Source organism: Motacilla alba, chromosome 10 (genome assembly GCF_015832195.1).
Source record: "Motacilla alba alba isolate MOTALB_02 chromosome 10, Motacilla_alba_V1.0_pri, whole genome shotgun sequence".
Classification (NCBI taxonomy): Eukaryota; Metazoa; Chordata; class Aves; order Passeriformes; family Motacillidae; genus Motacilla; species Motacilla alba.
The window spans coordinates 2,777,224-2,805,210 of NC_052025.1; the positions used below are offsets into that span (position 1 = coordinate 2,777,224).

At 60.3% G+C, this 27,987-nt stretch overlaps 2 protein-coding genes across 11 annotated transcripts; one reads left to right on the plus strand and one right to left on the minus strand.

Moving 5' to 3' along the window:
• Nucleotides 1-312: 312 nt before the first annotated feature.
• PARP6 (poly(ADP-ribose) polymerase family member 6) lies at nt 313-8,356 on the plus strand. Of its 6 annotated transcripts, none has more exons than XM_038147246.1 (22): nt 313-561; nt 1,326-1,403; nt 1,515-1,609; nt 2,576-2,636; nt 2,766-2,856; nt 2,947-3,013; nt 3,242-3,391; nt 3,621-3,801; nt 4,503-4,556; nt 4,917-5,012; nt 5,098-5,190; nt 5,264-5,389; nt 5,487-5,552; nt 5,696-5,763; nt 5,973-6,021; nt 6,431-6,543; nt 6,638-6,710; nt 6,882-6,951; nt 7,299-7,378; nt 7,476-7,539; nt 7,686-7,770; nt 7,848-8,356. In XM_038147246.1, exons 1-22 carry the CDS (start codon nt 328-330, stop codon nt 7,948-7,950), a joined length of 2,097 nt encoding a protein of 698 aa, XP_038003174.1. In that variant the 5' UTR covers nt 313-327; the 3' UTR covers nt 7,951-8,356. The 6 variants fall into 6 exon arrangements, 5 of the variants coding, with proteins under 5 accessions (XP_038003174.1, XP_038003175.1, XP_038003177.1 ...); XM_038147247.1 differs by having other exon boundaries at nt 6,434-6,543; XM_038147249.1 differs by having other exon boundaries at nt 3,621-3,774.
• A 1,481-nt stretch (nt 8,357-9,837) lies between these two features.
• Nucleotides 9,838-27,769, minus strand: CELF6 (CUGBP Elav-like family member 6). 5 transcript variants are annotated; one of them, XM_038147253.1, is made up of 13 exons: nt 27,436-27,769; nt 23,499-23,581; nt 17,026-17,074; nt 15,438-15,563; nt 15,275-15,354; nt 14,655-14,798; nt 14,175-14,319; nt 13,944-14,093; nt 13,630-13,692; nt 12,757-12,837; nt 12,508-12,651; nt 11,203-11,352; nt 9,838-11,035 (listed from the first exon to the last, which is right to left on the minus strand). In XM_038147253.1, exons 1-12 carry the CDS (start codon nt 27,680-27,682, stop codon nt 11,225-11,227), a joined length of 1,440 nt encoding a protein of 479 aa, XP_038003181.1. In that variant the 5' UTR covers nt 27,683-27,769; the 3' UTR covers nt 9,838-11,035; nt 11,203-11,224. The 5 variants fall into 5 exon arrangements, with proteins under 5 accessions (XP_038003181.1, XP_038003180.1, XP_038003179.1 ...); XM_038147252.1 differs by having other exon boundaries at nt 12,757-12,834; nt 15,438-15,566; XM_038147251.1 differs by having other exon boundaries at nt 15,438-15,566.
• Between the last annotated feature and the right edge of the window lie 218 nt (nt 27,770-27,987).

Genomic DNA, 27,987 nt, shown 5'->3' on the forward strand with positions numbered 1-27,987 from the left:
AATGGGCACTGCATGTTGGGGCCGCAGAGGGGTCCTGCGCCGGGTGCACTGGGGACCCTGGGGTCCATGGAGGGGACCAAAAATGGTGACGCTGTGCTGGGGGGCTGGGAGCCCTGTACTGGGGACACTGTGCACTCTGTACCGGGGACACTGGGGATACTGTTACAGCGCTAGGAACACTGCGGACCCTGTCCTGGGGCCGCTGGGGACACTGGGCTGGGCTGCGGGAGGGCTGTCACAGACAGGGAGGGGACCCAAAATGGTCACCCTGTGCTGGGGACACGGGGCCCGTGCTGGACCATGGGATCACTGTGAGGGACACCCAGCATGGGCCGCGCCATGGGGCACGCAGGGACAGCCGAGCCTGCGGGCCGCGGGGTCCCGCCCGCTCCGCGTCCCCTCACGGCGCTGCCCGCCCGCCAGGCCTCGGGGGTGCCGGGGGTCCCGGCGGTGACGTCATGGCGGCGCCGCTGGGTGACGCGGTGCGGCGGCTCTGACGTCAGGCCCGGCCCCCCGGCAGCATGGCGGCCGTGCCCGCGGCGGCCGGCCCGCGCTGACATGGTGAGGGGCCGCGGCGCGGGAGGGGACGCGGGGACACGGGGACGCGGCCGCGGGGGGAGCGCGCCCGCCGAGGGGGCGGGACGGGCCCTCGGCGGCCCGGGGCGGGGGAGGGGCAGCGGCCCTCGGTGTCCCCCCGTGTGCCGGGGTCCCCCGGCTCGGGGCGGGGATGGGGCTGCAGCGGGAGGAGGGACCCCCGCGTCGCGATCGGCCGGGCAGCCCCCGGCAGCTCCATGCGCAGTCCCTGTCCTGGTCCTCCATCCTGGTCCTCCATGCCGCTGTTCCCATCCTGGTTCTCCATCCTGCTGTTCCCATCTTGCTTCCCAATCCTGCTGTCCCATCCTGTTTCCCCACACTGATCCTCCATCCCTCTCTTCCCATCTTGCTCCCCCATCCTGTTCTCATCCTGTTCCCCCATTCCAGTGTCCCCATCCTGCTGGTCCATCCTGCTGTCTCCATCTTGCTCCCCTCTAATCTGCTCCCCCCATCCTCCCTCTCCCAAATTGCTCCTCCATCCCACTGCCCACATCCCACATCCCCATCCTGCTGCCCCCAAATTCCCCCAACCCCTACCGTTCTCCCCGTCCTACTGCTCCCCCCAAACCGCTTCCCCAAATCATTCCCTCAATCCACTGCCCCCAACTCTCTCCCCAGAACCAGCTCCCCCAGTTTGCTCCCCCCTAATTCCCTCCCTGTTAATGTGCTCCCCCAATCCACTTCCCAACCCTCTCCCTCATCCCTGCTGCCTCCCACCCCTCCGTCCCCAGGACCTCAAGGGCCAGTACTGGACGGACGATGACTCCGACGGGGACAATGAGTCCGAGGAGTTCCTCTACGGCGTGCAGGTGGGTGCTGGGTCCCCGTGGTGCCACGGGCGGCTCAGGAGCCCCCAGCCTGAGCCCGCTGCCGGGCCCGGCGCTGGGGGAGGCTCCGGGTGTGACGGTGCTGTGCCGCAGGGGACCTGCGCCGCCGACCTGTACCGGCACCCGCAGCTGGACGCCGACATCGAGGCGGTGAAGGAGATCTACAGCGAGAATGCCGTGGCCGTCAGGTGGGTGCAGCTGCTGCCCCTGCGCCGGGCACTGCCAGGCCCGGGTGTGTATCTGGGCCGTGCCAGGATGGCTGCGCCGTCCCCTGGGTAGCCAGCTGTGCTGTCCCTGGGTAGCCAGCTGTGCCGTGCCCAGGCATCCTGCCGTGCCATCTCTGGAACACCTGGCCGTGGTATTACCAGAACATCTGGCCATGGCATCCCCAGGCATCTGGTTGTGCCATCTCTGGGGTGCCTGACCATGGCATCCCCAGGGCAGCTGGCTGGGCCATTGCTCAGGCATACCCTCCCCAGGACACTGGCCACAGGATCCCCTGAGCACTTGCCTGTGCTATCCTTGGCCACCCAGACATGGCATTCTTGGAGCATCCAGCTGTGGCAGCCCCAGGCACTCATCTGTGCCATCTTCAGACACCCAGCTGTGCCATCCCTGGCACCCAGCTGTGCTGTATCCAGGGCGCTCAGCTGTGGCATCACTGGTCACCTGGCCATGGCACTACCAGACACCCAGCAGTACCATCCGTGGGTTACCTGGCTGTGCCATCCTCAGGCATCCAGCAGTGCCATCCCAGCACACCTGGACATGCCATTCCCAGGCACTTGACCATGCCATCTCGGAGCACCCAGTAGTGGCACCCTTGCATAACCAGCTGTGCCATCCTCGGGGCCCCTGACTATGGCATTACCGAGGCACCTGGCTGCGGCACGTCCAGGCATCCAGCTGTGCCATTGCCAAGGCACTCAAGCATGGCACCCCTAGCACACCTGGCCATGCCATCCCCTGGGCACCTGGCTGTGCTGTCACATTCCCAGGTTCACATCCACATTCTGGGCACTCCCCCTGTGCGTGCACTTGGTGCGTGGGGAGCCACACCTGCCAGTGTCACTGTCCCACGAGCCTGCCCACCCTGGCACGGTGGGCACCGGGCCACTGTTCCAGCACCGTGCCATAAAAACATGTCTCCACAGGGAGTACGGGACCATCGACGACGTGGACATCGACCTCCATGTGAACATCAGCTTCCTCGATGTGAGTCCCTGGGGTGCCCCGGCAGGGCTGGCATGGGGAGGGTGGGCACATGCGCCCGGGGGGTCTCCAGATGCCCCTGCCTGGCTGGAGCTCCCGTGGCTGTGCCAAAGCGTGTCTCTGCCTTGGCAGGAGGAGGTGGCGACGGCCTGGAAGGTGCTGCGGACGGAGCCCATCGTCCTCCGCCTGCGCTTCTCCCTCTCCCAGTACCTCGATGGCCCCGGTGAGTGGGGACGGGCGGGATGTGGTGTCCCTGTGCCCTCAGGACAGGCACAGTGGTGCACCGATGGCTCGTCCTCCTCTCTCCCCACAGAACCATCCATCGAGGTTTTCCAGCCGTCCAACAAGGAGGGCTTCGGGCTGGGTCTGCAGCTGAAGAAGTAAGAGCTGAAACATGGTGGGCACCCGAGGGTAGTGGGTGGAGGGGCTCTCAGAGTCACTGTTCTGCCCCAAAACTGGCCACGTGCCACATGTCCCCTTGCCACCACCTTGTATCCACCACAAAATCCTGTGACGGGCTCGCCACCATTTGTGTGTGGGGAAGAGGAGGGGCTGGGGGTGTCGGGGACCACCAAGAACCCATGGGCGCTGTCCCCCCTGTTTGCCAGGATCCTGGGCATGTTCACATCCCAGCAATGGAAACATCTCAGCAACGATTTCCTGAAGACCCAGCAGGAGAAGCGGCACAGTTGGTTCAAGACAAGCGGCACCATCAAGAAGTTCCGTGCTGGGCTCAGCATCTTCTCACCCATCCCCAAGTAAGGTCCCGATGCTGTCCCCACAAGGGACCAGCCCTCCATCCCCTCATCCTGGGTGAGGCCTGGCACTGTGCCTCAGTTTCCCCACTTGGATGCTGCTGCTCCCTACCAGATCCCAAGCAGGTGGAGGTTGCTCCCAACAAGTAGCCACTGGGTGAATCTAGCACTGGGTGATGGTGGATCCGGGAACGGTGACAAACAGGTGCTCAGGGGGATTCTGTGCCTGCAGGTCTCCCAGCTTCCCTGTTATCCAAGATTCAGTGCTGAAGGGCAAACTGGGCATCCCCGAGCCTCGCGTGAACCGCCTGATGAACCGCTCCGTGTCCTGCATGGTGAAGAATCCCAAGGTGGAAGTTTTCGGCTACCCACCCGCCAGCACCCAGGCAGGTGTTGCCCCCTTCAACATCCTGGTGGGTGCCACCCCGCCTTGGGGTTTGCTTTTCTCTTCTTTCCCCTTCCCAGGGGCTCCTCTGGGGTCTGATCGTTTGTCATGGGGTGCTGGGACCCCCATGGGATGAGGGGAGCCCCTGCAGGGTTTCTTGTCCCCAGTACTGGGTGATCTTGGCGAGAGTTGGGGCCTGGCTGTGGGGTCCAGTGGGATTTTACCCCACTCTTGGTGCTGTATCCCTGCTATGCCAAGGAATGTTGGCGTGTTGGGGGCCCTGCTGTGGCAGGGAATGTTGGCATGTTGGGGGTCCTGCTATGCCAGGGGGTGTTCAGATGTCTGGGGTTCAACTGTGCCGGGAGGGGTTTGGCATGTTGGGGGTCCCACTATGCCGGGGGTGTTGGCATGTCAAGTGTCCCACTGTGGTGGGGGTGTTGGCATGTTGGGGGTCCTGCTGTGTTGGGAGGGGGTTGGCATGTTGGGGGTGTCACTGTGCCGGGGCACATTGGAATGTCAGGGGTCCTGCTGTGCCGGGGTTTTGGTATGCTGGGGGTCCTGCTGTGCCGGGGTGCATTGGAATGTCAGGGGTCCTGCTGTGCCGGGGTTTTGGTATGTTGGGGGTCCTGCTGTGCCGGGGGGAGCTGGGGGCTGCCCGTGCCATGCAGAGCTGGGGCTGTGTGTGGGAAGGGGGATAACGCAGCTGGCTCTGCTCTGGCTCCGTCACAGGTCGGCGGCCACTGCAAGAACATCCCCACGCTGGAGTACGGCTTCCTCGTGCAGGTGAGAGTCCCACATCCTGCTCATCCTCGGCCTGCTGCCCAGAGCATCCTTCCCCACCATCCCACTTCCCACTCACGCACATCCTGCTGCTATCTGGAGCATTCTCCCCACTGCCCCATGTCCTGCTCATCCTTATCCTGATGCCCAGAGTGTCCTTCTCGCTGTTCCACACCCCACTCAGCCCCGTCCCATTGCCCAGAACATCTTCCCCAGTGCCCCACATCCCACTTACCCACACTCCACTGCCCGTATCATCCTCCCCGCTGACCAGAGTCCCCCTCACCCCCATCCCGCTGCCTGGAGCATCCCCCAAGCTCCATGCCTGCGGCAGGGCCTGACTCCCTCCGTCCTGCCCCTCAGATCATGAAGTACGCGGAGCAGCGGATCCCGACGCTCAACGAGTACTGCGTGGTGTGTGACGAGCAGCACGTCTTCCAGAACGGCTCCATGCTGAAGGTGGGGTGGCAGGGCCGGGTCAGGTGCGGGCTGTGCCCCTGTGTCACCATCCCTGACACTCAGCGCTCTCCCGTGCCCTCCGCAGCCGGCCGTGTGCACCCGGGAGCTCTGCGTCTTCTCCTTCTACACCCTGGGCGTCATGTCCGGCGCGGCCGAGGAGGTGGCCACGGGTGCCGAGGTAGGGCTGGGCACGGTGGTGACCCCCCCAGCCCCGTGGGGGGCTGTCCCTTCAGTCCCTGCTCTGCCCCAAGGTGGTGGACCTGCTGGTGGCCATGTGCCGCGCTGCCCTCGAGTCCCCTCGCAAGAGCATCATCTTCGAGCCTTACCCCTCTGTGGTGGACCCCAACGACCCCAAAACTCTGGCCTTCAACCCCAAGGTGAGCGCTGGGGGGGACCATGCTCCCCCACACCAGGGGGTGACGGGGAGCTCCAGAGACCCCTCTGATGGCCACTCCTCTCCTGCCCCGTGTGCAGAAGAAGAACTACGAGCGGCTGCAGAAGGCCCTGGACAGTGTGATGTCCATCCGGGAGATGACCCAGGTACGTGGCGTGGCCCCACGGCCCCATGTGACCTCCCCGGTGAGGGATCCAAGCTGGGAGTGGCATTTTGGTGCTGATCTCCATCTGCCCATGGCTGCGTGGGTGCTGGGAGACCCACCTGCACCCCATCTTGCCTCTGCCAGGGGTCCTACCTGGAGATCAAGAAGCAGATGGACAAGCTGGACCCCCTGGCACATCCCCTTCTGCAGTGGTAAGGCTGAGGGTGCTGTGGCCCTCTCCTGCTGCCCCTTGTCCCTCCCACTGCCCCACATTCCCCAGGACATGGGATGGAGCGGGGAGCAGCCAGGTATCTGTGGCACAGCCCTCTCATCTCCTTTCTCCTGGGGGCATCTAATGATCTTGGGGCAGACTGGGACCACCTTTTCTGACTCTCCTCCTCTTCCTCCTCCTCTTCCCAAGGATAATCTCCAGCAACAGATCCCACATCGTCAAGCTGCCTCTCAGCAGGGTAAGGGGCCAGGCTAGGCTCCAGACAGGGTGCAGGATAAAGGGTATGGAATGTGGGAGGTGGAGTGGAGGGATACAGGAGATGGGATGGAGGATGAGGCCTGTAAGGATATGGGATGGGCGATGGAAGGGTCTGGGATGTGGGATGGATTCCTCTGGGTGGGGTTCTAGCCTAGGAGACATGGGAGTCAGGACACGGGATATAGGAATGGGGATGTTTGACACGGGTTGTGGGATGGGGGTAAAGACAGGAATGCAAAGGACCCTTCTGGCAAACTTGGAGTCGCCAAAGCCAGGCTGGGCTGGATCCAGGGCTGGGCGGCCGTGCATGATCTCTGTCTGTCTGTCTGTCTGTCTGCCTGTCCTCTCTCCTGCCGGCACTGCCGTTGCTGTTCCCGTTCCCCTGGTAGCAGCTGAAGTTCATGCACACCTCCCACCAGTTCCTCCTGCTCAGCAGCCCCCCGGCCAAGGAAGCCCGGTTCCGCACGGCCAAGAAACTCTACGGCAGCACCTTCGCTTTCCAGTGAGTTGCCAGGGCGGGGGGATGGTGGGAGCCCCCCGGGAGGGTGCCGTGGCACTGATGGACGAGGGGCTGATGTGGGGCTGGCTCTTTGCAGTGGCTCTCACATTGAGAACTGGCATTCCATCCTCCGCAACGGGCTGGTCAACGCCTCCTACACCAAACTGCAGGTACCAGTCTGCTCCCTGCACCCAGCACGCCCCAGGGCAGCAGGCGGGCAGGGAGGGGGCAGGAAGGCAGGGAGGGAGCAGACATTGGGAAGTGCCAGGCTTCCTCCACTACCGCTGTGCCTGAACTGTTGGGGTGATCCCACCACGCTCACCCTGGTATTTTCCCGCAAGCTGCATGGAGCAGCCTATGGCAAGGGCATCTATCTGAGCCCCATCTCCAGTATTTCCTTTGGATACTCAGGTAAGAGGCTGCCTGCATTATCCAGTCCTGCCTGTGCTCCCATTCCCACTCCCTGCATGGGCCTGGGGAGGTTTGGTATCGTGCTGGCTGGAGAAGCTGTGCAGGAGTGGCAGCACCCCATATCCATCCCATCACACCAGCCTCTTCCCAGCCGGGATGGGGCTTTCCCACACGCCAAAGAATCAAACCGCCGACATTTTCTAGGCTTCAGAAGCTGCTGCACACACTTTTGGTTCCCAGGGCTCAGGAGCATTGAGGGTGGCAATCCCTGTCTGTGGCATGTGTCCCCACATCACCCCAGGGTGTTCCCGGAGACACTGACAGCCCCTGCCTTGCTTCTTCCGCAGGAATGGGGAAAGGGCAGCACCGGATGCCGTCGAAGGATGAGCTGGTGCAGCGGTACAACCGGATGAACACGATCCCTCAGGTGGTGGGCTAGGGGACACTGGGGCAGGATGGGAATGGGGACATGGCACCCATGGGTGTTTGGGACAGGGTGGTAACACTGGCTGCTCTTCCCACAGACCCGCTCCATCCAGTCCCGCTTCCTCCAGAGCCGCAACCTGAACTGCATCGCGCTTTGCGAAGGTGTGGGGATGGGGGGGATCATGGGGGGACAGGCAGCACCCTTGGGGTCACCAGGTGGGTGGAGGATGGAGGCTCCCCACAATGGGCTGTGCCCAGGCGGGCCCTCTGTCCCCCATCCCGCCTCCAACAGCCCCTTGCCCCAGCAGTGATCACCTCCAAGGACCTGCAGAAACACGGCAACATCTGGGTCTGCCCTGTCTCGGACCACGTCTGCACGCGCTTCTTCTTTGTGTGAGTCCGGCTGTGCCCACCCTGCCGCGCCGGCGGGACCCCCGCGGAACCCCCCTCACCCCCTTCTCCTCTTCCAGGTACGAAGATGGCCAAGTGGGAGATGCCAATATCAATACTCAGGACCCCAAAATCCAGAAGGAGATCATGCGTGTGATCGGGACTCAGGTGTACACAAACTGAGCGGTGACGGTGGCGGTGGGACCCTGGGACCCCCCGGGCACCGAGCGAGCCCCCGGGCAAGGCTGGGCAGGGCCCGAGCAGGTTTTGAGCCCCCCGGGCAGGGCAGAGCCGGGGCACCACCGGCGGCTCCACCTGTACATAGGCGTTGGGTACCCTGTGAGCACCAGGCGGGTTCAGCGGTCCCTTATCCCCTCCCTGTCCCCTTCCCACTGTCCCCGAGTCTGTGGCAGCCTGGGGAAGGAGCCGTGGGTCCAGCGTGGCTGGGGACGGCCCCTCCTGGCGTTGGCAGCGACGGCGTTTTTATCAATGATGAGAAACTGAAGCAAAAAAACAAAAAAACAAACAAAAAAACAAACCAAGCAACCAAAACAAACCCAAAAACAGGAAAAAAAAAAGAGAAAAGGAATCGGTGTTTGTGGATTTAACTTGGAATTAAAGTGTGGGGTATGGGAAGGGGATGCTGGGGAAGGGATGGGGGTACAGGGTGGGAATGGGATTGTGAGGAAAGGGGCACAGGATGGGATCACAGTAAGGGATGGGATGGGATGGGGTCACGGGGAAGGAGTGGGATTTAAGGGAGGGGGTGGGAGTGTGAGGGAGGAATAGGGGCACAGGGAAGGGATTGGAACCTGGGAAGGGATGGGGGCACAGGTAAAGGATGGGATCATGAGAAAAGGATAGAACTGTGGAGAAGAGGCAGGAAACAAGGAATGGTGTCTTGGGGAAGGGATGGGATTGAGGGAAAGGGTGATCATGCAGAAAGGAAAGGAATCCCTTCATAGGGAAGGGATAGGATTGAGGGGAAGGGATGGGATGGTGGGGAGGTGCCATAGAGAATTGATGCAGCTTTGGGATAGGGCTGGGAGGTAACTACTCCTGCATCGCACCATGGCAAAAGGATGGTGCTGTGGAGATGGAACACGATGGAGAAGGGATTGTGCCTCAGGGATGGGAACACGGGACCCCATGGAGCAGCCCCCCAGGCACCGGTGCTGGCAAGGGAAGGAATGGGAAGGAACCTCCCAGGGACAGCATTTCGTTTCAGCCTGAGCCCATCCCAGTAACTCCATGGAGACGGAGGCATCCTGCTAGACCCAAACCTGGATGGAAACACAGCAGAGCCAGCCCAGAGGCTGGGTGGGCAGAGGGGCCTGGGCTCTGCTGGTCCCCACAGTCCAGGGGCTCTCCGGGTCAGTCACAGCAGCGCAAGGCTACGATTTCAGCCAGGATTTATGACGGAATTTAGGAACCGATGTAAGAATTATCCTGGTTCCGGTACAGCCACCCCGAGTCCTGACAGGTTCATTACACCAAGGGGTTCCCTCAGTGTCACTTCTGGCATGTCCCTGTCCACTGTACCCGCTGGATCCCAGCATCTGTCTATCCCCACTTGTCCCACACTGGCTGCTCCATGTATCCAAGGGCCACCCAAACCTGGGCCAGCGGCCGTTCCCTCGCCCCTGGCCCTGCCACCTACCCCTTGGTGGGGGGGTTGCTTAAAGTTGTGGAGTTTGGGGTTTTTTCCTCTCCTCAAATAAAAAATAAGTCACTTTCCTGGGATCATGGCAGTCACTCAGCTGTACCCACAAGTGCGAAGGGACATCCCATGGGACATGGCCACATCCCTCTGAAGCTCCTCTGTCCCTTGGAAAGATCAGTGAAACCACAGGGCTGTGTCCTGTCCTGATCCCCTCTGCAGCCAGGGCGAATTCCTCCAAATTCCTGTGAAAAAGCAAATAAAAGAGATGCCTATGGTGCTCTCCCAGCTTCACCAAATCCTGGTGGACGCTCCAGCCCGGCTGGAGCCTCGCTGGCCATAAAGGGGGCCCGGGTGTCATGTTTGGTGGTGGACGCGGCAGCGATTGCTCCAAAGAACCAACGAAGGTGACGATTTTGACAAAATAAGTTTATTTCGCTTCACTTCATTTTGGCCGAAACCTCACATTTTTCTTTTTTTTCTTAAGTTTTTTTGGCTGAAAAAAAAAAACCCAACCCAAAAATCCCCCCAAACCAACCCAAAATGCAAAGAACCGCATCACTCCGCCCTCTGCCAGAGGCGACCCAGGGGCTCCAACTCCCCCTGGGCTATGGAGCTGGGGGAGCCACTGAAGTCCCCTCCTCAAATCCCCTCTGCATCCCCCCAATCCCCCGCCACAAACTGGCCCCCGAAACCGAGCCCTTGAACCCCCCAAATCCGAGCCCTGTAGGAAACGCTCGTGGCTCTGAATGCCCGAGGGTTTTACTCAACCTTCTTAATTTTTGTTGGATTTTCTCCTCCTTTCCCGAAGTTTTTTTGTGTGTTTTGTTTTGTTTGTTTTTTTTAAATTAATTTATTTATAGATATATTTAAAAAAAGCAATAGTCCTTTGGTCCCTAAACTCTAAGGAATGATATGACTCTGAAACAAGTAATCCTATGTCCCTGTGCCAGTGACAAGCAGGGGAAGCGCGTGTCCCGCCACCCTGCTCCATGGGATATATATATATATATACTTATTTATATATATCTTCTATAAGTCCAACATACTTTGATCCTTCTTTTTTTTTCCCCCTATGCAGGGAAAAAGGAAAATCTTGCCGTTTTTCTTTATCATCCAAACAAACATCCTCCAGGTGAAGCGCCCGAGGCTGGTCCCGTCCCACCGGCTTTGGTTTAAGAATCCATTTGGAGCCTCTTTTCCTCGTTTCTCCTGGGAAATCGGTAGCAGCAAATGAGTGCTTTAAAAAAAACCCAAAAAACAAAGGTAGATCGTGGCCCGGCTGCCCGGAGCCATCGGCCTTGCTCCCAGTGAGGGATCCGGTGAGTCCCGGCGAGCGGCCGGCGGCGAATCGCAGCCCCGGCACCGCATCGCTCCCCTCCTTCCTTGTCTTCCTCTCATTCCCGTTAAACAACAAACAAGACCAGTTTGGGAAAAAATTCAAAAAGGAAAAGCTACGACCAAAACGCTCTCTTCTTTGCCTTTTTCTCCTTCACCTCCTCCTCCTCCTTTTCCTCCTCCGGGGTGTGTCGCAAAGAAAGAGAGTTACGGGTTTGGATACTGCACTTGGGGAAGGGGAAAGTCGTCAGACACTGCGGGACGTCCGACCTGAAACAGAAGGAAAAGGTTGTCAGCCTGCTTCCGGGGGATGGAGGGAAGCACCCGCATCCATCGGTGGGCGGTGCCAGGCAGAGAGCCCTGCACGCACTGGAGACGGAACACGGGGACAGGGGGATGCTCCGCGGCCGCCACGTCCCCCTGGCCGGGCCCCTCACCTCTCCGCAGGCCGAGCTGGGGTCAGTAGGGTCTGTTGGCATCTTTCGGCCGCTTTAGCTGCACTTTTAGCCTCTTCATGCCGATCTGGAAGCCATTCATGGCCTGAATGGCCGCCTGAGCACTCGTCGGATTGTCAAAACTGACGAAACCTGGCGCGGAGGGGACACGGGGGCTTGTCACCACACACATCACGGGCAGCTGCCTCACCTCAACCCAGGCACTGAAATCCTCTGGGATGCTCCAGGTTTGGGAGTGCTGGGAGAGGAGGTCCTTGGCTAACATCACAGCCCCAGATGGCGGGGCACTGGGTGACAGGTGATGGCACCTGCAGGGACACCAAGGTCTGCAGGGACACTGAGCAGACAAGGCTGTGAGGACGGCAGCCTAAGAGGGTCCACAGGACACTGGAGTCATCTGCAGGGACACTACCGGACGGGATTTGTGGGGTCACTGGGGTGACAGGGTCTGTTAAAGTGACAGGGGCTGCAGGGACACTGAGGTGATGGGGTCTGTGGGGACACTAAGGTCTGCAGGTATGTGGCAATACCAGGGTGATAGGGTTTGAGGGGACACCAGGATGGGACGTGTGGGCTCAGGGGACATCTGCAGGCCAGGTCTGCAGGGACCCTGAGGTGACAGGGCCTCCAAAGACACCACAGTGAAAGAGTCTATGTGGATACCAAGGTCTGTGAGAGGGAGACACAGATCCCTGAGCTGGGGACACAGGGAGGGTTGGACCCCAAGCAAGGCACGGCAGGGACACACGGACATCTGAGCTGGAAACTCGGGAAAGAGAGATCCCCAAGATGAGATGTTGGAGAGACAGATTCTCAAGCAGGGACTTCAGGGAGAGTTGGACAGCCGAGATGGAGATGCTCTGTGCTGGGTTGTCCAGAAGAGCCAGACTCCCGAGCTGGGAAGACTGGGGAGAGCCAAACTGGGATTGAGCTGGGATTTGGGAACACAGACCCCCTAAGCCGGAATATAGGAGAATATAGGAGAATATAGGAGAATATAGGAGAATATAGGAGAATATAGGAGAATATAGGAGAGCTGGACCTTCAGGCTGGACACCAGAAAGAATGGGACTCTGGAGCGGGAGACTGGTAAGAACTGGGATGTCGAGGAGTGTCAGACATTTAAATTGGGATGCTGAAGAGAGTTAGACCCCTGAGCTGGCATGTTGAGGAAGAGCCAGAGCTCCAAGCTGCGATGTGAAGGATAGCTGGAACCTTGAGCTGGGGACTGGGAAAAGCTGGAGTCCTGAGCTGGGACACCAGGGAAAGCCACACCCTGGGACTTACCAAAGCATTTACTCTGGTTGGTGGCACGGTCCACAAAGACTTTGGCAGAGATGACGTTGCCGAAAGGCAAAAACATCTGCGTGAGCTCCGCGTCCCCGAACTCCTGGGGCAGGTGATAAATAAACAGGTTACAGCCCTCGGGACCTGGGTGACACACAAAGGACAGGACGTGTCAGCTACGAGGTGGGGTCACCCCGGGGGGACACCGAGGAGCCACCGGCCCCAGATGGGGTGACCCCCACCCCTCACCTTCTCTCTGCTGCTGCGGGATGAGGGGCGCTTGCTGGGGAAAGGCTTGGCTGATGGGAGCGTAGGCAGTGGGATATGCTGCTGGAAGAGAGAAACAAGAAGCTGAGGCCACGGCACCCACCCCAGCCACAGAGAGGGCTGGGACAGACAGCTCCCCTGCTGCCACCTGCGATCGAGGGGCCTCTCCTGCCCCAGGGCTGCTGGCTCTGCCTTTCCCACCCCTTCCAACACACCAGGGATGTGGGAACAGCTCTCCCAGGAGAAATGCTGGTGATAGCAGCAATGTAGCCTCAAGGCTGAGGAAAGATGGTACTTTAGGCCGAAAAACCCCAAAGATTTGGGGTCCAAAACTTGATTTTCTGTTGCAAAACTGGACATTGCTGCCAATGCTCCTAATTAAATGGCTGCTGGGATTGACATATTTCTATGGGAGGCTCTGACTCTTTTCCCTCCAGGGCCCATGTCCTTGGCCATCAGACTCGGCCATGTGATGAACATCCAAACACTTCTGGTGTTTTGGCGTGGAGGTGGCCCTCTGTCACCTCCCAAATCTTGCCCCCTCTTCTCAGTACCACTGCCAGGGCTCCCCCATGGAGTTCTCTCAGCCCCATGGGTATTAAAATTCACTTTGCACTATCCAAAATTTGCACGGGGGGCCATAACAGGAGCCAGTGGGATGAGAGGATGGCGCCTTCATCAGCATCGCTGCCCTGGAGCTCCTGCCAGGGCTCGGCACCCGCTGCTCCCCTCGGGAATCTGTGCTCAAATACGCCGCCCCAGTCCAATGTTCAACCCCAGGGTGATGTTCACCTCCCAAAAATAACAGTGAGGAGCAAAGAGAGAGGAGAAGGAGTGGGAAGCGAAGTTTGAGACCTGCATAGTGCTGCATGCCGGCGTAGGCCTGCTGGAGGGGGTCTGCCACCGTGGGGCTTTGAGCTGGGAAGAGAAGAGAAAGGAGAAGGGAGATAGAATAAGGCAGAGAAAGCCAGGGATGCGTGCACAGCTCCCATGGGAAAGGGCTCCTGACCAAGCGCCGCCATGGAGGGGCAGAGCTGCTCCCTGAATTCCCTCCTCCCTGCAGTGATGCCACGGGAGCACACGGCGGGTTCATCCAGCGTGTTCCTGGGATGGCGAGCACCCCTTAAGCATCCCGCACGAGCGCACTCCCCCAGCCCCGGGGGCCGTACCTGGGTAGGGGTGGATGCCATTGGTGTAGATGGTCTCGGAGGCGGGCTGCCCGTTTGTCTGCGGCGGCAGCGGGCTGAAGCCGTTCACCCCAATGGGCGTGGCAATGCTGGGCACCGGCGCCGTGCTGATCCCCGGAGGGGTGCTTGTACCTGCAGGAGCATGGCGTCAGGGCCGGCATCACGCCCAGAGTGCCCCCCGAGGATGTCAAGCGGCAAATGCGAGGGTCCTACCTGAAGAGGGGGTGAGGGGGGCAGCCACCAGCCCGCTGACATTGAAGGCGGCCATTTGTTGCATCTGGGCGGCAGCGATGGCAGCCATGGGGTTGAGACAGGTGCCCTGCGCGGCTGCCATCAGGGCTGCCTGCTGCTGCATGATCTTCGGGAAAGAAGGAGGGTGAGGGGACAGAGTGCAGGAGGCAGAGAGACGGAGAGAGAGGGGAGGGCAAATCAGCATCTCTGCTTTGGATGGATTCCGAGGGATAAATGCCACCCGCTGCCAGACCCGGGGACAGGATGGTCTTGGTGATGCTAAATATGGGACCACTGAACCCTACAACCACCCTCAGCTGTGGGCAGGAAGCCCTGCATCTGCCCTTAAACAGAGACACACCAGCCCTCCCAGGCATGCACATGCCTGGTGCTTTCATGGGCCAAACCAGTCCCCCCACCCACGGAGGTCCCTCAAAGGCCCCGGTCTGCGCCAGCTCCTACCGCTTGCGTGTAGGCCCCGTAGGCGCCAAACTGGATGGTCATGGGGTTGAAGATGCCCAGCTGCCCCGCCATCTGATGCATCCGCCGCAGGGTCCTCTCCTTATCTGTGTCTGCAAACTTCACCACCAGGCTGGACGAGGCGCCCTGAGGTGGGGGGAAGATGGGGCTGACGGTGGGGCCACAGCAATGCCCCAAACCGTGTACCCGCCGTGGCCGTGGCTCGCAGCGTCCGCAGCATCCTCAGCCCTGGGGACGCTGCCCAGCTTGGCAGCAGCAACCAATGAACGATGTGAAGTTTAATTATAGCCAGTTTTTCTCCCCAGTGGCAGCTCCCTGACCTCTGCTTCCTTTCCCCTTCCTTGTCCACAATTCTGACCTTCAGCGTTAATTAAACTGCCCCTTTCTCTGGCAAGGAGAGAATTAGCCCCACGGTCCCACCTCTAGGGCTCAGCACCTTGGCAAGGAGGAACCTGGGGTGATGTGGCCAACAAATTGCCAGTCTGTAGGATTTTGATGCAATTAGACTGAGGATCAAATTAGTGGGTGATTGGATTAAGCAGGCAGCGTGGGGTCAGCCAGGGCAGGGTGCGAGCCTGGCACTTACCGAGCCTGGCACTTACCGGCATAGTTTGGCTGCCGTGCAGGCTGTTGATGGCAGCCTGTGCCTCGGCGTGGCTGCCGTATTTCACAAAGGCACAACCTAAGGGAACAGAGGGAACATGGGACAGGTTGGATTTGGCCATTGCGGGTCCATAGGGTGCCCACCCGCTCCCCAAAGCCAACCTTTGCTGGCTCCGTCAGGCCCTCGGAGGATGGTGCATTCCTCAATCTGGCCGAAGGGCTCAAAGAGGCGGCGGACGTCATCCTCGCTCTGCTGCTTCCCCAGCATGCCCACAAAGAGCTTCCTGTCTTCTAAAAACAAAACCAAACCCATCAGAGAGTGGGAAGTCACTCACAATCCCAACCCCTCACCACAAATGGTGTACAGATGGGCAGGAACCAAGTGACATCACAGGGAGGGAGCGACACCGATCCCACAGAGAAGGTGCCGGGCTTATGATCTCCATCCTACAGAACACTCAGGGATGGGAAAACCTCTCCTGTGGGGAAATTGCTGAGGAGCGAATCCTGGAAGAGCCATTGCTTTAGGGAGTGGAGCTGGGGTTTTTCCCAGGGATGGGGGGGCTGGCTCCCCCAGCACTGGGGTGGGATGCGGTGGAACAAAGAGAATCCACAAACTGGAGGTGATCACCCTCGCGCGATCGACTTGCAGAACAACCCGCAGCCTCCAGCCGTGCCCAGGGGACATCAATAACCCAAACACAAGAGAAGGGATAGTAAATAATGAGAATTTCATGATTATTACCAGCATCTGTCTTGTGCGGCCGCGCGCTCCCGCCGCACGCTAATGGCATTTGACAAAGGAAATAAGGTGCCCTGTCAAGAGCGTTGCCGGGGAAATAAATAAATAATGGCAGGAGACGATGAATGCTTAGCCCGTTAAGGTACCAGGAAAATTAGTTAAGGGAATAGGGCTCGTGTGTTGTCTAGTTAAACATAAACCACCTCCCAGGGGGAGTGGGCTGGGCAGCCCAGCGTTGCCTCCTGGGTGAGGGGGCTGGAGACGGGAGCCCCAGCTCACCCATCGATTTTTAATCCTTCACCAATTACGCTCAGTAAGTGGGTAATTTATTTGCTGGGTCCCTCTGGGACATGCTGGGACCAGCTCCCGGTGTGTTTAATAACAGGGTTTGGATGGGGGGAGAGCTACCCCAGCCATCCTGCCAAGTGCAGGCAGCCCCACGAGAGCATGCTGCACATCCGATAGCGCCTACCTGCCCAGCAACACGACAGATGTGGGATTTGGATCCAATTCCCGCAATTTTGCCCAAATGATCACCTCAGCCTGGCAATGCCACAGCCCAATGAGTGGCAAATGCTCACAAAGAATTTGGGGGGGTGGTAGTTTGAGAGGGGCTCGGGCCATATGCAGCCAACTTCCGGCCCAGGGTCCTCACAGGCAGCTCTGGAGAGGGAATTGCGTTTTTTGGTAAATTAGGGCGGCGAAGGAGAACAGCTGGTTGGTGCTCTGCCCCCCAGGATGTTGGAATGCTCGTGGTATGATGTCAGGACATTCCCAGGATGACATCAGGAAGTTCCCCCCAGCTGACCAGACAGGGAGAGAGAAGATGGCGTTTGCTCTGCACCCAGGTTTGGATGCCACCAGCAAAGGCAGATCCTTTCCTGGATTTCTCTGCAAACCAACCTTCACACAGCAGCCCTCGTGATGCCACACCACGTCCCCAATCACCCCCTGGGCGACCCTGGGGCCCCTGGCCTGTGCCAGGCATCTGGAGAATTGAGGACCTACCTCCTCGGCCCTCGCTGTCGGCCGGCTTCACCTGGATGGGGCGGTTCATCTGCAACACAAGTGAGAGCACGTGGTCAGTGCGGTGGCCCCCGAACCCTTTCCACGGGGAACAGCAGGATTTGGCCAATGACTGGCATCGGGAGCTGGGGAAAAGGGGAGGGACCTGCATGAACAGATCTGGGGCTTGTGGCCTCAGAGACCCAGGGATGCCACGTGCAAAGGGCAGTGCTCCGGCCCTGGCTATGGGCACCTAGTGCTGCAGGCGCCCGCGGGCCCGCCAGTGCCAGGCTTGGCCACCTGCCCGCTTTCCTCGACTGCAAAGGACTGCAGAGGCAGCAGTAGTACCCTGCCAGCCCCGGCCCCTCTGGCACCATTGCCCTCCTTTTCCCAAACCTCACCCAAATTTGGCCTCCTCCTTGTCGCCGCCATGTGCACCCACGAGCGTGACACCCGTGTGCGGCAGGACACGCCGGGCTGGCAGGCACATCCCTGGCCCGCTGCCCCACGGAGCCATTCCTCCTCCTCTCTCCCCCTCCTTTTTCCCCTCTTTTAGCCGAAAAATGCTACAATTATGGCCGTTTCCATGGCAACAAGCGTGCTTCCCCCGCGATGCTGCGGAGCCCGAGCCATGTGCTCGATGGGGTCGCCACGGCAACAGCGAGATGTCACACATGACGGCGTGGGGGTGCGGACACGAACACGCCTTGAGCACACACGGGAACAGTCGCGCCCATGTGTGTGCACCCCCGTCCCAGGTGCCTCCTGCTGCACCCCTGGTAGGGGTCCCTAAATTTTGGGGATGGGTGGGGGCAGAGACAGTCCCCCCCACATCAGGGTGAGGAAGAGGATGGGTAAGAGAGAAGAGGAGGGAGGTTTCCACAGCAACCGCCTCGTCTCCAGGGAAACGTGGAGAGAAATGTCAGTGCAGAGATGGGGATGGTCCAGGGAAATGATTGAGTCCCCAGGAGTCATGGGATGGCACAGAGTGGCATGGAGGGACACCTCACAGTGTCACCCATTACGTCACCAGTCCCCCAAACATCCACCTTGGGCAGGGGTAGGATTTGGCACACCCCAAACTCAGGAGGCTGTGAGAGCACTGAGACTCTAAACCCAGAACCCCGCTGTCCCTCACATCCCTGCCACAGCCGGGAGGAGGCAACCCCATTTTGGGGGGGGCTGCCCCCCTCCACTGACCCGCCAGCCCCATTTACCAGCGTGATGGCCTTTGATGGAATAAATTTCCCATGCCCGCTGCTGTATGCTTAATGTAATAAACCCAGTGAGGATGATTTAGAATAACATTTACGGAGCCGCAGAGTGTCATTTTGATGTGTCTCCCGTCTCCGCTTGCCGGTTATTAAACTGTATTGATTCCCCGGGAGCGGCTGATGTTTATAAATGTCAGGCCTCGGGGACCAGCTAACCTACCCCAGGGCTGCCACACCACACCAAGGAGAAATTGTCCTGGCCTCTAGACACCCCCAGAAGGGGGTTTTGGCACCCTTGACATCGCAATGTGCCCACCACAGGGTGCTCAGTGACCCCCTGTGGCACCCAGAGCTCCTGACTGTCCCCACAGCACCCCTGCACTGTGTCCACACAGCCCTCTATCCATCCTCCCAAACTAAACAGCCACCTAGGCATTTCTCCCTGCTCCTGACACCCACCTGCCCACCCTGCAACACCCATCCATCCATTCATGCGTCCTGGACACCCACACACCCATCTTCCCCCTGGATTCATCCAGCCATACTCCAACACCCATTCCCATAGCATCCATCCATCCCCATAGAACCCATCCACATCCCCAACACCCATCCTCACAACACCCATTCATTCCCATAGCATCCATCTATACCAAAACAGCCATCCATCCACCTCCGAATACCTGTCGATCCCCACTGCAGCCATCCCCATACACCCATCCATTCCTATAGCATCTATCCATATTGCCAAGAGCCGCTACCCATCCCCCAACAGCCATCCATATCCCCAACACCCATCTATCCCTGTACTACCCTTCCATCTGCCCATCCATCTCCCATCTTGCCACCACCCACATTTCCACTCCCACAGCATCCATCCATCCATCCATCCATCCATCCATCCATCCATCCATCCAATCCCCAACTCCCAGCCATCTCCCACATCCCAAGGACATGGTGACACCCTGTTTGGAGTGTTCCATCACCAACCATCATCAGCAGTTCACAAAGCCCCAGTTATCCCATGGCCAAACCATGGTGTTCCACAGCACAGGGGATCATCAGCGGTTGCTAAACCACCTCCTGACTGCTCAGGCACTGTCACCTACCCAAATGTGGAGCCCCCCAAGAACCTGGGTACCAGGGAGAGCCAGCCAATAGAATCACTGCCAGGGGACGTGCCCAGTGGGACAGGGTCACTTCTGGCCTTTGTTCCTTCCTTGGCATCACACTCCTTCTCCTTGTCCTCACAACCAACAGCCAGAGGATCTAGAAGGCCACCATGCACACAAGAGAGATGGAGGTGGCAGGTGACACTGGAGCAGGGAGTGCCCGTGGGAGCCTGGTGTCCGTCACCCCAGGGAGACAGGAACCAAGGTACTGTCAGTCACTCATCACAGGAATACCTTGACAGAGCCCTGGGAGTAATCCACAGCCAGGCCACACAGCCAGCCTGGGGACAGCCACACCACTGCACAGCCCTGCAGGTGTATGACCACCCTGGCACACCCTGCCCACGCCCGCACACCCTGAACACAACCAGAGACACCCAGCACCCTCCAAGCACAGGCACCCCAATCCCCCCGGCACAGCCGTACGCCTCGGAAGCCACACACGTGTGCCCGCGCAGCGCCTGGCACACCGCACGCCTGTCCCAGCCCCGCTGCGCACCCGCGTGCGGCCATGTGCCACCGCACACAGCCCCGCGGGCACCGGGACAACCCCGGTCGCGTGCCACGCGACTCCCACAGCACCCTGCCTGCTGCCACGGATCACACACAGCCGTGGGTACGCACTCTGGATGCACAGCCAGCGCCGGGGATACAATGCCCCTTGCCTCAGTTTCCCCGTTGTAGCAGCAGGACCCATAGTGGGACCCTCGGGAGCCCTCTGCAGGCACACAGACACCTTGGGTGGGCTCACGGCATCCCCAGCAACACCCACATGCCATCCCCACGGCCACCATGCACACGTGAGCCCAGCACAACACCTGCGCTCCCCGTCATGCCCGCTGTGCCCACACAGCCCCACTGCTGCCACTCCCCCAGCCCGTGTGCACCCACACCCTGTCACCATCACTGGGGGCAAAGACACCCTAAGCTCCTCTTCCCACACACACAGACACCCACGTGCTTGCACACCCACCTGCACACACGCGGGGGTCACAGCTGTACCCCTGCCAACGCACGCACCCCTCCCCGCACTGCCTGTGGGTGCAACACCCCCCGAGGCTGCCCCTTGCACACCTGCACCACACACACACAAACCTGCGGTGGAAAAATACACCCTCCAGCCAACACACACACCAAACCCATCCCTGGGGGCAGATACGCCTCCTCACCATCATCCTCCATCCCTGCCTGCAAACACCCCCCCCCACCCAGCGTTCCTGGGTGCCAGAACACCCTCCTCACCGACACCCACACCACACACAGCTCCCTGGGTCCAGATACATCACCAACACCCTTCTGCCGACACCCTCCCTTTCTCTGGGTGCAGATACACCCTCTCAGCCACACACACACACACACACACACACACACACACACAGCCCCCATCCCTGAGTGCAAATACACCCTCATCACCAACAACCACCCTGCCAACACATGCACCCCATCCCTGGGTGCAGATACACCCTGCACAGCAACACTCACACCTTCACACCCCATCTATGGGTGCCGATACATCCCCTCACCAACACCTCTCCAACCCCATTCTTCTGTGCAAATACACCCTCCTCACCAACACTCCTCCATCTCCAACACCCACCCCATCCCTGGGAGCAGATACACCCTGTCACCAATACCTCCAATCCTCATATCTGCGAGCAGATACACCCTGCAACACCCACACCCGCCCACCCCATCCCTGGGAGCAGATACACCTCTCCACCAACACCCCTCCATCTTCATCCCTGTGTGCAGATACAGCCTGCAACACGCCCACTCACACACCCCAACCCTGTGTGCACATTCACCCTGCTCATCAACACCCCTCCATCCCCGTCCCTGTGCGCAAATAAACCCCGATCACCAACACTACTCCATCCCCAGCCTATGCCTGGCAGCAGATACACCCCCTCACCAACACTGCTCCATCCTCATTCGCATCCCCGGGTTCAGATACACTCCATCACCAACACCCCCACTCACACCCACCATCCCCTGTGTGCAATTACACCCCGATCACAAACACCGCTGTACCCCGAGCCCATCCCTGGGAGCAGATGCACCCCCTCACCAACAGCCCTCCATCCCCATCCCTGTGTGCAGATACGCCCTGCTCACCATTAATACCCCTCCATGCCCATCCCCAGGAGCAAGGATCCACACCCTCGCCATCACCCCCGCTCCCACACAGCATCCCCGGGAGCAGATACACCCTTCGCCATCACCCACATCCCTCCTACAGCCCCTCCGGTGCAGCCCCCCCACCCCGGCGCGAGCGGAGGCTGCCGGGCGGTGCCGGGCCGTGCCGGGCCGGGCGGAGGCGGCGGCAGACAAAGGCGGGGCCCTACCTCGATGCAGAGGATCTTGGACCCGGCGGGCACCCACAGCACGGGCGGCCGCGGCCCCGGCGCCGGCACCTGCGGCAGCTGCATGGCCGGACCGGCCGGACCGCCGGCTCCACCGAGGCGGTTCGGCTGAGCTCGGCTGAGCTCGGCTCCACCCGAGTCGGCTCGGCCGGGCTCGGCTTAGCTCGGCTCGGCTCGTCAAGGCCGGGCTCGGCTGGGCTGGGTTCTGCTAGGCTCGGCTGGGTTCGGTTCGGCTCGGCCAGATTCGGCTGGGCTCGCGCAGCGGCGCGCGGGGGGCGGGGCACAGGGCGGGGCGGCCGCAGCCCCGCCGAGCCGAGCCGGGCCGGGCCAGGAGAGGGGCGGGGCCTCACCGGGGACACGCCCACCACCGTCTGGACACGCCCCCGGCCCCCTGACACGCCGGGGGCGGGGCCTGACTGGGGCGGGGGGCGAGGGTGGGAACGGGGGGGGCGCGCAGGTACAGGGGGCAGCAGGTACAGGGGGTGAGCACAGGTACAGGGGGTGTGCTGGCACAGAGCATGAGCCGGGACAGGGGTGAGCACAGGTAGGTGTGTGTGAGCAGGTACACGGGGTGAGCACAGGTACAGGTGTGTGAATACACGTATACAGGGGATGCGTAAATACAGGGGGTGAGCACAGATACAGGTGGTATGAGCAAGTATAGGGTGTGTGAGCACAGGTACAGGTGGTATGAGCAAGTATAGGGTGTGTTAGCACAGGTACAGGTGTGTGAGTACAGGTACAAGGGATACGAGCAGGTACAGGGGGTGAGCACAGGTAGAGGGTTGTACATAAACACATATGAGTGTGCTTGTGTGCACAAGCAGGGAGGTGTGCACAGACACAACTGTGTGTTCACAGGCACTCATAGGTGTGTACCCCAGTGTACACAAGCGCATACACGTGGGTGTGAGCAAGAGCAGAAGGGGTGCTCAGGCACAGACAGGTGAGCACACACAGGTGTGAGCACCTGCATGGGCACAGGGGTGTGAGCACAAGCGCACAGTCCCCTGCACTGCTGCGTGCACACACACTCAGAGGGGTGGACACAGCCGTGAGCCCCTGTGGGGCACGGGCCCCATGTCCATGTGCACACACGCTCACGCACACACCCCCAACCTCCAAGCGAGCAGCCATGGCAATAGCAATACACACACGTGTGCGCCTGATGAGAATCCCCAGGCAGGGTCTGACCCCGGCCTCCTTTAGGCTGCCAAGGTGGGCTGTTAACTCTCCAACCTACTGAAGCATGGCCCCGCCGGGGAGAGCACGGCTCAGGAAGCCACATCCCCGCAAACCTCATCCCCCTCTGTCAGCTCCACACACACACAGCAGGGATTGATATTCATGGGCCCCGGCTCTTTCCCCAGCCAACCCGCGGGCCTATTGATTTTTATTTAGGCGAATAATTAAATATTTATTTTCACTTTGTTAAGCTCGGGAGGTCGGAGCCCACAGAAAGCGCAACAGCACGCGGGCGGCTGGAAAATCGATGCCTCGGTTTGCGGCTGCTGGAAGTGGCTCCCGCGCCTCGGGGAGGTGTCACCAACCCCCGCCCTGGCTCACCCCGATCCCTCAGTGCCACTTAAGGCTTCCGTGTCTTGGGGAGGTGTCACCAGGTGCTGCTCCAGCTCAACTCGACCACTTTGGAGTCACATGATTCTCCTGCGCTTCGGGGAGGTGTCACCAGGCCCTACCCCAACTGACCCCGACACCCTGGTGTCACTTACCCCTGGCAGTGTCTTCTGCTCGTGCAGGGCACTCTGTGCCTTCAGTGCGGAGTCACGGGCGCAGTAGGTGAGAAAGGCACAGCCTGTGGAGACAGGGAGACAGGATCAGTGTCCAGCCTGGTATTGCCACAGCGCCCTGTGCACACGGGGAGCTGGTGGCACAGCTGATACCGCACTGTGGTGTCTCAGCATCCTGGAATCCAGCACCGTGATACCCAGCACACCAGCACCCTGGATTGTGACATCCAGCACTCCAGCACCATGGCACTTGATACCCTGGCATCCAGAACCCTGACCCTGTGGCATCCAGCATCCCAGCACTCTGGTACCCTGGTACGGTGGCATCCAGAATCCCAGCAACCTGGCGTGGTGGCATTCAGCACCTCAGCACCATGGCATCCAGCGTCCCAGCACCCTGACATCCTGGCACCCTGGCATTCAGCATTCTGGCACCCTGGCAGTCTATAACCTGGGATCTGGCACCCTGGCATGGTGGCATCCATCACCTCAGCACCACGGCATCCAGCAACAAGCACCCTGACGATCTGGCACCGTGGCATCCAGCACCCTGGCACTGTGGCATCCAGCAGCTCAGCACCATGGCATCCACGATCCCGTCACACTGACACGCTGGCCCCATGGCATCCAGCATCCCGGTGCCCTAGTGCTCTACACCCAGATGGGCGCACACAGGGTCACAGTTCACCCCCAGAACAGGGTAGGAGATGGAGCAGCAGGATGAAGGAAGGAGCCAGGGAGGAGCAGGCAGCACATGGGCAGTGGCACTCTGGCCCCAGCCCTGGGAAAAGCCACAGCCAAAGTCCTCCAGGAAGCAGATCTCCAGGTGTCGAGGCTGTGCACCCTCTCTTGCCACCACAGTTCTCCCAGCCTAAGCATCCTCCTCGGGATGAGATTCATGTGGTGAAGGCACTCCGGCTCCTTCGACATCATGGCGCTTTGGAAATCGGGAATACGCCTGGGGTGAGGTTTTCCCACGCTGACTCACGCTGCCGAGCCACTCGCTCGCAGAGCTGGCAGCAACGAGCGAGCCCTGGGGACAGGGTCCGGTCCTCTTCGCTCCGTCTCTCCTGAAGCATTCCTGGAGCCTGTGCCACCGTTGCACCACTCCCTCCCTGAGGGCTCCCCCACCAATTTGCTGGGGTCACATCCAAAAGCATCTGAAAGTGATATTAAAACAGCGGCAAAACAGTTTCCCTTCAACAAAGTAAATATTTAATGAATAAAATTGACATTGATGCATTTTTAATATTGGCACAATTAAATCCGCTAGCTGATTAAGTATTAATAACTCTTAATAAGTACAATCAGCGTGCCTGGGAGGAGAGGGAGCATGGCGGCAGGGCGGGGGACGTTGTGGGATGGGGTCCCTCACCCGCCTTGGGGTGTTGGGGACATCTGCCCTCAACGGAGAGCAAGGAAGATCCCCCTGGATCAATACTCTCCCGCTGCGGGTGGGGAGGGGAGATCAGCACAGCAGCTCTCCTCAGTCCCGGTGCCATTTCCAGTGTTTACCATCTGTAATCATGTTGGCTTCCTGCTCTCCGCTCTTCTTTCTCTCTTTTTTTTCCCTGTTTTTCCTGCAGGCGACAATGTAGACGGTGCCCAGGCATTCTGGAGAAGTTGGGAGGGCTGGCGCAGGAGCGGTTCTGCTCTGGAGGCTCGCCGGGAGGGAGGATGCCGTTCAAATTAGAGGAGCGTCCGCAATTAAATCATGTGGCTGGGCCGCAGACGTTGAAGCCCGCGCTGGAGGAAGTGCAGAGGGAGCCTGGAAGGGTGGAAGGGTGCAAATCCCATTGATCCAGGCACAGAAGCAGCTTCAGAGACACCTGGAGAAACGTTGGAGGCCAAAAATGCCAAAAATGATAGAGTCCAGGCAGCTGCCCCATAGCCGAAGGGCATCGACAAGGCAGCAACCACAAATGCCAAGTTTTGGCTTCCCAGGAAAGTCCCAGCGAGGCAGGTGCTGGCCGTGGCACAGGGGTTTGGTGACAGCTTGTGGCTCCTGTCTGGGTGACACCTGGGGTGTGTCGACCCTGCTCTGGCACCGCACGCCGCAGCTCTTGGTAGGGGGTTCTGTGGAGACCCCGGGGGTGCCTATGTGACCCCCTCAGCGTGTCACTGCTCCACGTGCCCGTGCTCCGCACGCCGTGCCACAGGGCCCAGCACCTGGGACACAGCGCAGACATGGCACATCCCCATCCACAGTGGGGTGCCTGTATCCCAGGGGTGCTCCAGCTCCAGGGGTGCCCAAAACTCATGTGCGTGTGCTGATGGCAGACAGGTGCCCCCAAGCCAGGCAGATGTTCTAAAATCCATTGCAGTGCTCCCTGCCCTGTGATGCTCTGATGCCAGGGGTGTCCCCAAACCAGACAGCAGCATCCTGACCCCTGGTGGGTGCTCCCCTCTTCCTCAGGGGTACCCCAATCTTAGGAGGGACCATGTATCCAAACGCTCCATACTGGGGTGTTCCCTCCTCAGGGTGCTCTACCTCAAGGCTGCCTCCAACATAGGGGTACCTTCACCCCAAAGGTTTCTCCTCCTTGGGGTGCCCCATACTTATAGGTGTAGCTTCCACATCAAGGCTATCTCCACCTCAGGTGTAACTCAGCTGAGGGGTGCCCCATATTTTGGTACCCCACCTCAGGGTATCCCACCTTATGGGTAGATCCATTTCAGGGCTACATCACCTCACAGGTACCCCCATCTCAGAGGTGCCCCATACCAGTGTCTCTGACCTCAGGCATACTTCCAGATCATGGTGCCCCCTCTCAAAGCATCCCATCTATACCTCAGGGTGCTCCACCTCAAGTTATCCACCTCATGGGTGCCTCCACCTCAGGGATGTCCCACCTTAGAGGTAGCCCTGTCTTGGGATGCACAATCTCAGGATGTCCCACATGAGCAACACCCTCATCTCAGGGCATGCCACCTCAGTGGTGGCCCACACTTAGGTACCAAACCTCAGACTGTCCCATCTGATGGGGAGCCTCATTTCAGGGGTGCCTTAGGGATATCCTACCTCAGACTGTGCCATATCAGGGATACCTCACACTTGGGTGCCTTTGCCTCAGGGTGTCCCACTTCAGGGGTGCCTTCACCCCAGGGGTCCCCCTACATGCCAGGGAGCTCCATCTCAGTCTATCCCACCACAGGGGTACCACAACTGAGGGGTCCCCACCCTCAGGGCATCCCACCTGAGGGGTATCCCTTTGTCAGGATGATCCATCTCCGGCTGTCCCACTTGAGAGGTACCTCACCTCAGGGGTATCCCACCAGAGGGATGGGACCCCTCACCTGAGATGTTCCCCCCACCTCAGTCTGTCCTGCCTCACGGGTGGCCCATACTTAGGTGCTACATCTCAGAGATATCCCACCTGACGGGTCCCCCATCTCAGGATACTCCACCTCAGGGTGTCCCACCAGAGCAGTACCTCCCTGAGGATCCCCCCCACCTCAGGGGTATCCCACCAGAGCAGTACCTCCCTGAGGATCCCCCCCACCTCAGGGTGTCCCACCAGAGCAGTACCTCCCTGAGGATCCCCCCCACCTCAGGGTGTCCCACCAGAGCAGTACCTCCCTGAGGATCCCCCCCACCTCAGGGTGTCCCACCAGAGCAGTACCTCACTGAGGGTGCCCCCCACCTCAGGACATCCCACCAGAGCAGTACCTCCCTGAGGATCCCCCCCACCTCAGGACATCCCACCAGAGCAGTGAGGATCTCCCCCACCTCAGGGTGTCCCACCACAGCAGTACCTCACTGAGGATCCCCCCTCAGGGTGTCCCACCAGAGCGGTACCTCCCTGAGGGTCCCCCCCAGCCCAAGGTGTCCCACCTCACCTCAGGACAGCCCCCCCACCTGGGTGTCCCATGTCAGGGCGTCCCACCCGGGGGGTCCCCCGGCCCGCCGCCCCCGCACCTTTGTGCATGCCGGTGAAGCGATCCTTGAGCACGGTGAGCTCGTAGATGCGGCCGAACTCCTCGAAGAGCGGCTTGAGGTCGCTCTCCTCCAGGTTGCGCGGAATCTGCCCCACGAACAGCTTGATGGCGTCGTGGTCCTTCATGGCGATGGCGCCGGGCGGGCGGCTCAGCCCGTTCACCCGGCCGCTGTTCGCGGTGCTGAACGCCGCCCCCGCCGCCTCGCCCGCCGCCGCCGCCGCCGCCATGGCCCGTTCCGCGCCCCGCCCCGCCCGACCGGCACCGCTCGGCACCGCCCGGCACCGCTCGGCACCGCTCGGCACCGCTCGGCTCGCCTCGGCACCGCTCGGCACCGCCCCGCTCGGCACCTCTCGGCTCGGCTCGGCTCGGCCCGCGCCCGCCAGCGGGCCCGTGACGTCAGCCGGACGGCCCCGCCCAGGGGTGCTGTATTAGCATAATGAGGGGGCGGTGGCCAATCAGAACCGCGGGGCGGAAAGAGGGGCGGGCACATCCCGGCTCCGCCCACTGCTGCGCCCTGCCGGGCTCACCCCGA

Excerpts from the sequence above, each read along its gene's own strand:
- PARP6 (XM_038147245.1), top strand. The coding sequence starts at position 328 with ATGGGCCGCGCCATGGGGCACGCAGGGACAGCCGAGCCTGCGGGCCGC. Across the intron at positions 6,022-6,430 it reads TCAAGCTGCCTCTCAGCAGG|CAGCTGAAGTTCATGCACAC; the intron begins GTAAGGGGCCAG and ends TTCCCCTGGTAG. Across the intron at positions 7,540-7,685 it reads CTGCATCGCGCTTTGCGAAG|TGATCACCTCCAAGGACCTG; the intron begins GTGTGGGGATGG and ends TTGCCCCAGCAG.
- CELF6 (XM_038147251.1), bottom strand. The coding sequence starts at position 27,682 with ATGGCGGCGGCGGCGGCGGCGGGCGAGGCGGCGGGGGCGGCGTTCAGC. Across the intron at positions 17,075-23,498 it reads AGCAGAAGACACTGCCAGGG|ATGAACCGCCCCATCCAGGT; the intron begins GTAAGTGACACC and ends CTTGTGTTGCAG. Across the intron at positions 13,693-13,943 it reads TGGCATCCACCCCTACCCAG|CTCAAAGCCCCACGGTGGCA; the intron begins GTACGGCCCCCG and ends TTCTCTTCCCAG.